General features: G+C 54.8%; 1 protein-coding gene across 1 annotated transcript; it reads left to right on the forward strand.

The window, feature by feature from the left end:
- The first annotated feature begins 3,178 nt into the window (after positions 1–3,178).
- TMEM59L (transmembrane protein 59 like) lies at positions 3,179–8,932 on the forward strand. Its single transcript, XM_036736631.1, is given in 11 exon segments — positions 3,179–3,194; positions 3,920–3,954; positions 3,956–3,980; positions 4,189–4,391; positions 4,629–4,734; positions 5,078–5,217; positions 5,989–6,141; positions 6,437–6,518; positions 6,813–6,909; positions 7,584–7,701; positions 8,061–8,932. Coding segments are annotated over 11 exon segments (1,119 nt in total). The 3' UTR covers positions 8,205–8,932.
- The last annotated feature ends 261 nt before the right edge of the window (positions 8,933–9,193 follow it).

Raw genomic sequence — 9,193 nt, forward strand, 5'->3', positions numbered from 1 at the left:
ACATTCCAAGTTCAAAGAGCCTACCTAGGATCAATAGTCGATTTTTAAGGTCTTGTTGAAAAGCAAATGTTGTTTCAAGGAACGTTCCATTCAACAACATTTATTAATCAACTATAAATGTGTGTAAAAAGAGGCTGGACTGATTGTATGTTCATAAGCCTCAGGCTTTATGGGATAATAGAGCTGGCAGATACCTTAGGGATCACCTAGGCCTAATTCCCTCATTTTATATAGATGGCTTCTTGAGGGCAAGAATGTTTAGTTTCATTTCTTTCTTTGTATCCCCAGCTGCCATTATAATGCTTGACACATGTGCTTAATAAGTGTGCTTGACAAATGCTCATTGACTGATGAAGAAACTGAGGCTCAGAGAGGTTGGTGACTTGCCCAAGGTAGAGTCCAAATTTGGAGGTCCTCTCTCTGCAAATTCAGTTTTCTTCTACTATGGCAGCCATCTCCAAAGTCCAGGAAACAAGAGCTCTTCCTGCCTCTTCCCACCTCACTTTCACCCACTGTCCTGCTGTGCCACACCCCTGCCCCTCAGACAGGAGGCAAAATTTAGGCACTCTGGGATCCTTCTGTCTCTCAAGTGACTTGTTCTAGGGTCTGCCTGCTAAATGCCAGCAAGGTTTCCCAAATGCTTATTATCCTGATAATGAGCTGGGTGACTCAGTGGATAGAGCACTGGGCTTGGAGCCAAGATAGATCTGAGTTCAAATTTGCCTCAGAGGCTTACTAGCTATGTTACCCTAGGCAAGTCACTTAACCCTGGTTGCCTCAGTTTCCTCATGTGTAAAATGAGCTAGACAGGGAAATGGCAAACCACTCCAGTATCTTTGCCAAGAAACGCCAAATGGGGTCAGGAAAAGTCGTTTCTGAACCGATAAAACATCAATCCTCGCCCCCATGACTTAGACTCATTTGAGTAAGGCAATTGATCATTACCCATGGTCAATATCCTCTCCTAGTAGAGGGTCTTGCTACTTTTCTTTCACCAAATCTGGCTTGTCCCGACCTGCCGCTGCTATGACTTTTCGCTGTGCTCCGGGGTTTCTTCCTCTTGCCATGGATTTCAAACTAGTCTGGGACTAGAGGGGTGGCTGGGTGGATTGAGTTTTCGACCTCTGGAGCCTGTTGCTTAACCCCTCCCTCCTCACTGAACCCAGGGAGTAGGAGAAATTCCTCAAATAATGACCCAAGTCCTCGAAGCCTGGTCCCTAGTTAGGAGGAATTCACCGCCCCCACTCCGACCCAGAGCCACTGCCCATTTCTCGCCAGCCCTCCCCCCAAGAGAGGTCATATCTGGCTCCAGATCCTGGTCGGAGGACCTAGGAACCTGCGAGGTTTCTGTAAAGGACCAGGACTCCTAGATGCCTCTTCTCAGGTTCCTAGGTTTCTCTCCCGGTAGCGCAAATCAAGGGTTCAGCTGAGCCAGTAGGGGAAAGAGCCTAGGCCTGGGTCTGGTCAGGCTTGCGCGAGTGACCTTAAGTAAGTCTCACCCGCCCCAAGTCTCTTTATAAATAAGATGGTTGCTGTGCCAGCAGGGGCCCAGCGCTACTGGGCTGGCTAGGGGAGGGCCCGCAGGGCACCATCTTCAGCTTCTTTCTTTGGGAAAGTCCCGCCAGGCCCCTGGAGCCTTTAAATCGCCTTTGGGACCCCGCAGATACCGCGGGGCCTTGAGCTCTCCCGGGTGGAGCCTCTTCCTATTATGGGGTTAGGACCGAGACTAGGTTTTGGAGCGATTTAGGTTCTTCAGCGGTTCTTGCTGATTGAGAGAGCCAGCCAGAGGGCCTGGCGGTGGAGGCTGGTGAAAGCAGGAGGTCGGAGGAGCAGGGGGGAAGCGGGGGAAGCGTCGGGGACTACGTGCGTTTGGGAGGCGCAAAGCTGCTGGAGGCCCCGAGCAGGGGGTAGAGGCTGAGTTCTTCTCTCCCCCCACCCCCCCCGCGCCCCATCTGGGATCCTGGAGAGAAGAGCTCAAGCTGGGCAGGTGAGGTCGAAGTGACTACTTCGGTCTGCCTCTGCTCCCGCCCCTCCCCCCACCCCTACTCTGGGTCCTAGGGTGGCTACCGCTCCTCTCTGACCTCTCCACTCCTTTTCACTTCTTAAGCCGGCTGTCCGAGGGCTGGGTGAATGGCGCCGAGGTAGGGCAAAGCTCCGGGCCTCCAACCCCTGCCCCCGGGCTGTCTGCACTCTAGCCTGGAGGAGAGAGGGTGAGGGAGGACAGGACGCGGGCGCTGGACAAAGAGTGGCTTGTCCAGATCCTGGAGCTTGCCCTCCCAAAGGGTGACATCAACTTTAGGCTGGAGCCGTGGGGGAAGGGGCGGGAAGGAGACACCCGGGTTTTTCCCGGATGACTTGACTGTGTCGTCCCGACGCGGCCCCAGGGAGACGCCTGGACACGTGCAACTTTGTCCACAGATATTCCTCTGGAAGCACGACTCCGAGGTTACTTGCCTGGGAAAAAGCCCAGTGGCAAGAGATCCAAAAGCAGCCTTGGTTCTGGAGTTCCAGAGCCGTCGCAGACGGTCTTTGCCCAGAAGTTGATAGGGTCTTCCACTCTCCAAGGACCTAGTGGCCCCCAACCCTGCTTCAGCTCAGAAACGGGCGAGGCGCCCCTGGGGGTAGGAAGTGGGGGGAGGGGAGGCGCAGAAGAAACTTTCCCTCTTAAGCCCCTGAGGAATGTCGGCGGATTTCCTGAAATCCGACCCTGGGGCCGCGCAGCGCTCCCCTGCCCCCCTCACCTGGACTAGCTCTCGGGGGTGGGGGGGGGAGCGGTGAATTGGGAAAGGGAGGCTGTTGCCGGCCAGAGGGTAGGCAGCTGCTGCGGCTGCCTGGGGGGAAGGGAGAGCTCACCTGAGCCCAGGACCACGGAATTTAGGGTCCCTTCCTTTCGCAGTTCTCCACCCACTTTTGATCCACATTAGGCCAATCCGTGAACCAGGGAAACTGAGGCAGGAAACAAGGGAACGCTTCTTCAATGCCTTCTCCAGGCGCTCGACTCCAATCACAGAAACTGGGAGGGAGTGCTTGGAAGGGAGCGTTCTTAGTTGCTCCACGGTCCCGGAGCTGATGATGAGAAGAGCAGGGGGAGGCCGCGAGCCCTGGGGAGGCCGAGGGCCACGCAACTCCTGACTCCCGCTCCCCGCCGCTTTGGGGAGAGACAGGAGACCAAAGCCAGATGTGCGGGCTTGCAGGTTACATTCCAGCTGCGCCCGACACAGCCGCGGCTGATTAAGCCATCTGGGGACTGGGCGGGGGGAGATGAAAGGCGGGAGCTGGGCTGGGGGAGGGGGTAGTACTCCTGGGCTCCCGCCCGGAGTCTGCCCCTTTCCTCTGCTTTCCCTTCAGCCGGAGGCACCTTTGGCGGCCTCTGACCTGGGGCATCTCCTTCAGAGTCCCGAGTCAAAAGTCTTGGCTCGAAGATCAAGGGGCGGCACCTGCGCACGTGGCGGGCGGTAGAACCCCTTTGGAGCCTGAGGCCAGCCCTGAAAAGGTCTGGGAAGCCCCTGCCCAGTTCTGCGCAGAACTGGGACCACCTTGTCCAGTTCTGCGGCTCCCATGGCAGGCCGTACAACGTCCAGGGGCTTCATTTTCCCTAGGGCGGGGGGTGGCAGGGAGGTCCAGGTCTCCCGCCGCCCTAGAAGCAAAGAGAGTGAAGGGTTCCTCAGGGCTAGGGATAGGGAAGACCGTACTCTTCCTAGCGTCTAGGGCCAGATCAGGACATATTGCGAGGTACAAATACTCTTGTCGGGCATGGTGGGCAGAGGAAGAATTCGTTTGGGGCGAATGTCTCTGTCCCTCGCTTCTATCTCTCCCTGCTCTTAATTTGTCATATTTCCCCACCCATCCATCTGACTCAAGGATCCGAGGAAGAGCCGAGAGATGCCCTCGGGCCCAAGTCCCTTCGTTTTTCTCTTAGAGTCTCTCAACTCTTCTGCAGGCAGCGATGGAAACCCCCCGGCTTCAAGCGGAGGAGTTAGGCAGGGATCAGTGGACGCAAGGGGTCCCCTAGCTCCTTTCTAGCCTCCTCGCTTTCTCCAAATTCTTTGCCTCTTGGTTCCTGGTCTCCATCTCTCCCTATTCCCCCCCCCCCCACTGTCTCCCAAGCTCCCTTGCTCAGGGACGATGACGTCACACCCCAGCCCCCCGCGCGCCCCTCACTGAGCTGCTGCTTCTGTCTCTGGCCAGACCCCACGCGCCCCCGGACCCCAATCCCCGCGCTCGCCATGGCTGGCGCCGAGGTCCTGATGCTACTCCTGCTGCTGTACCCCGGGCTGTTGCCGCTTGCCACGGCCGCCCGTGGGGACCCGTTCGCTCAGCATCTGGGCCCCACCAGCTCGTGCCAGCTGCAGTGCAGCCTCTGGATTCCTCACGCGGGGGCGGCAGTGCAGGTGAGAGGCGCGGGTTTGGATAAGGGCAGGGGGCCCGCCGGCGGCCGGGCGAATTTCAGGCCCCGGTCGGCCGGGGCTAGAGAGCGTCCCATTTTCCGCCAGCTGCGTGTTTGCGATGGGAGGTGAGGGCCCAGGGCGGGGCGGAGCTGGGGGGACTAGCGCTTGTCGGGGGCCCATTCAGGCCCCTGCGGCCCCCGCGGGCCTGGGCTCCCCCTTCACCTTTCTTGTTGCCCAAAGGAGGAGCTGCGGGACGCCTGCGCCCGGGGCTGCCGCCTCTTCGCCATCTGTCGCTTTGTGACGGGCAGCTCCGAGGCCAACGTCACCCTGGGCGAGTGCAGAGCAGGTGATGAGGAGTGGGGCGGGGGTGGGGAGGAGGGGATACCCGAAGCAGAGAAGCAAGGAGTGGAGCTGGTCAGACTGCGATGGGGAGTAGGGATGGAGGGAGGCCACTACCTGTGGGATGGGGTGTTAGTTGCTACTCGTGTGATCTCGGGCTACTCACTTCCTTTCTGGAGGCCTCATTTTTGGAAACAAAAGAGGGGTTTAGAATAGACGATCTCCAAGTTTCCTTTCAGCTCTAAATCTTCTAAGTGAGCCCCAGACTGGGGAGCAGCCTGGCCCTTCCTTAGGCTGGGAGCATGCAGCCTGGCCAGACATTGAGAATCCTCCACCATTCACTCCCGAAGCCTGTCTGCAGGCCTATGACCAGGCTCTAGAACAGTGGGCATGCACTGAAGGATGCTTGAGGCAGGTGCCTGAATCGATGAGACCTTCATTTCCACCTCTACCTACACCTTCACCTTCACCTCCACCTGAGTACCATGAGGTGTGAAGACAGGTCCCTGGGAAATTTGCTTCATTTCTGCTGCAGGGTACAGGGGAAGGGAGCCCACTTTCTGCTAATAAATGACTTGGTGACCATGGTCAAGCCACTTCCTACCCTAGTCATCAGCTTCCCCATCTGTAAAATGAGGGGGTTGAAGCTAGTAGGTCTCTCATTTCTGACATTGCAGAGAAATGATGCCTCTTCTAGCTTTGATCAATGCTCCCACCCTCCCTTCAATTTCACAGGCAGCCAGGCTTTTTTTTTTTTTGTAGCATTTCTCCCATCTATTCCCCTATTTCTCCTCTAATGATTCCTACTTTGGTCTAGACCTCCTCATCTCTGGCCTGCACTATTGTAATAGGCTTCTAATTGGCCTCTCTGCCTCCAACCCTACTGAAAAGGTTGCTACAGTCATTTTTACCAAGCCCAGCTTTGATACCATCCCTGCCCTGCTCAAATACTCTCTGTGGCTTCCCCTGGACTTCAGGAGAAGGTTTATGGTCCCCATTTTGGTGGTTTGGTCCAACCTTCCTCTCTCCTTTATTCTCTCCCAGCTCCCTTGTATGCATCTAGTGTTCCAGCCTAGCTGGGCTCCTTACTGGCCCCCATACTTACCCACTGAAAACCATTTTCTCCCTTTTCTCTGTCTCAGGTCGTCTCTGCTATAAAAAGCCTGTCCTATTTAAGTGGTTGCATGATTGCTACCGTGATAATCTGGTGACTTGGGTCTCTTTTTCCTCCTCTCTCCCATCCCTCCCCCCTACAATCCAGAGACAGAGACCAGTGCGTCCACCTGACGCCATTTCAGTGATGGATGTTTTATTCAATCTGTGTAATAAGTTGATCAGCTCAGCCCAAAGCTTCATCTCCTCCACTTGGACCTATTATCTACAGGCAGACAATGGGAAAATGGTAGTTTTCCAGGTGAGAGTGGAGGGAAGGTAGGTGGTGAGCTTCCCATCATAGGAGGTATCTAAAGACTGGACAGACAATGTGGATGATGCAGGAGGGGGTTTCTGGGCTAGATGCTCTTTAATGTCCTTCCTGACTCCTAGATCCTGTGGTTTTAGAGTGGGGAGAGATGAGAGGGATAGGAAAGACACCTCACCCTGAGGACACTGAGCCTGGGTATGGGTTCAGCTGGTTCATGGGAGGGTAGCCCCAGGCCCTCTGTGCCCTCCGATGGGCACTCCTGGCCTGTCTTTTCCCTCCTGGCTAGTCACAGCCTGAGATGGAAGCACCCATGCCAGAAGCAACTCCAAACCGTGCTGAGATGACCTCCTCAGTGGATCTCCATTCAGGTGAGAAATAAAGGGCAGATGTCCCTGGGCATTTTCAGGGTTCCTCTTTCCGCACCTCCCAGAGCAAGAGAGGCAGAAGCCATGGGGCCCAGCTGTTGTCCAGACAATCACTTGTTCACCTCTCAACCATCTATTATTCAGGGTCCCAGAGTCTCCAGCCTCATCACCCAGGAGGGTCTCAGGGTCCAGTAGCTTCGGGTTCTAGAACCCTGTCACCCTACAGTGTGACTGAGCATTGGAATGTGTTTCAAAGGGCCCACTGAGCAGTGGCACCTTGTCCTTTTGCTCTCCTAGGTCCTAAAGAGAAAAAAGTGAAGACTAAAGGCAAAATGACCCAGGAGACCTCCACCGGATCCCAGACAGAGCACAACTTCCTGGGCTGCATGTCCAAGTAGGTACAACTTTTCAGTGGAGCCTCAGGTTATTCCTCTGTAAAATGAGGGGGTTGGGCTAGAAATTCTCATCACTAGATGACCTCAGAGGTTCCTTCCAGTTCTGGATTTAAGATACCCTGGTCCTGTGATTCCTGGACTGAATCTTGTCTAGCTGTGTTTCTCAGTATCAGGCAGCACCATTATAGCTGAAAGAAGCCAAGAGCCAAGAGTTCAAATCCTGTCTCTGCCATTTACTACCTCTTTGACTTTGGACAAATAATTTAACCTCTGATCCTCAAGGTTTTCCTCTGTAAAATGGGGCTGCTCTTGTCTCTCAGAGTTGGGGGGAAAGTGAGTCATTATTTTGCCCCTCCTCTCCCCTTAGACCTAGTCCCTGACTTGTCTTCACCCCCTCCCGATGATTAATTGGAAACTGACTTATTTCAGCCCTACTTCCATGATTAATACTCAGTTATCTCTTCCCCAAGTTTATAGACTACCTTAAAGGATTCACCCTTGGCCCCCTCTCCCCCCGCCCCCAGCCCACCAAGAGGACAGAGTTATCCCAGACTCTCAGCTTGGTTTTCTTCCTTTGTCATGTTGTTGATGTGACAGAAAAGGGCCTGGCCCTTCCCCCTGCTCACAGCCTTGTCTGAGTCCATGCCTTCTTTGGGGGGGGGCTGTGATGTAGGCGCTCTGGACTGCCCAAGTGGATCCTGGCCTCCTGCCTCCTCTTTTCTGTGCTTGTCATGCTGTGGCTCAGCTGTGCCAGTCTCGTGACTGCGCCAGACCAGCACATCCGGAACCAGGTATGTGGGATTAGGAGGACGGGGAAGGGAGGTACCTCATGTGCTTCCTGTTACTCCTCCCCTCCCAACAATCTCAATCATGGCCTTTCTCATGCCCAGGATTTCTCTCCTATCCCTTCCCCACAACCTGGGTCTCTCCTCTTCTCCCCTTGCCTTTGAACCATAGGATTCCAGATTTGGAAGTTCCCTCTGAGAAAATTGAGTCCAGCCCCCTGCCCTGTGCATGAATCCATGACAGGTGGGCATCTCTGCTCTGCTTGAACACATAAGGATGGGGAGCTCATCATCTCCTGAGGCAACTTGGTCTTCTCCCCACACTGGGGACTCTGTTCTTTTCCTTTCCTGCCCACCTCCCACAGCCACTGAGCATCTCTGGGGACAAGAATTACCTGGATGACCTGGAGTGGCCCTTGGCTCCAGCTCCTGCCTCCATGGTAGCCATGGAGCCCCGGGAAGCTGGCTTCTTGCCCCTAAAGGTGGAGATGGACCGTACAGCTCTGTAAATCCCAGAGCACCCTGGAGTTGGAGTTGTCCCTTTCTGCAAAACTCAACCCACAGACACCTCAGTGATAAGGGAAGAGGGAGAGATTCAGGAGTCCCTCCCCTCAACAGCTCCCCGCAACTTTGCTGCCAGTCCCTCTAGGCCTGGAAAAGTCCCCCTACTGGACCCCAAGGAACAATCCCCAAATAGTCCCCCTCTTTTCCAGTGCTTGTTGTCCAGGGATGTGTGGGTATGAATAGGGTAGGGTGTGATTTGATCCGAGTTGGGATAGGGCTGGAAGAAGGTCTTGGCTTCCTTTTCCTCCCCTCCCCTTCCTTCCCTTCCCCCTTTACTCATCCCACATTACTCCCAGTCCAGTATAGCTCAGCATGTGAGTTTTGGCCCACCCTTCATCCCCTTCCCACCTCTAGCCGCTCACCCCAAGGGCATCTGGACCCAGTTGAAGCTGATTTCTCTTCCTATTCCCTTCTCCTTTCCCGCCACCCTAGATTAATTTATTCTTGATTTTGTAACTTGTGATTCTCGGCCCCTTCTGACTCATTTTCCTCTGTGTTCTCTTGGGCTAGGCTTAGTTGGGGGAGGGGACAAGTTTTCTTGGGAACCCCCTCCACCCCACCTCCCTGTCTCCACCATTCAGTGACACTGGGCAGCTTGAGGCTGGCAGTGGGTGGGGGCAGTTGCTGGGGTGAGAGGAATAATAGGGAATGAATAAAATCTTTATAACTGATATTTGAGTGGAGAATTTATGGTCTCTGTATTTGTGTGTGTCTGCCTGGGCCATGAGTCCCCAGAGGTAGGAAACAGAAGAACCAGTAGGACTCTTTCCAGTGTTCAGGAATTACCCCTTGTTCCTGACTCTTCTAGTATAGAATCCTGGATACTCACTCAGCCCCATGGTGTGGCCTTTGGGATGAGGAGGGAGATGAGCCTGGGAAGGCTCAGACAGCTGTCGGGTAACTTGTCAATACACATTTAAGTTGGTGCCATGTG

The sequence above is a fragment of the Trichosurus vulpecula genome, chromosome 1, assembly GCF_011100635.1.
Source record: "Trichosurus vulpecula isolate mTriVul1 chromosome 1, mTriVul1.pri, whole genome shotgun sequence".
Taxonomy (NCBI): domain Eukaryota; kingdom Metazoa; phylum Chordata; class Mammalia; order Diprotodontia; family Phalangeridae; genus Trichosurus; species Trichosurus vulpecula.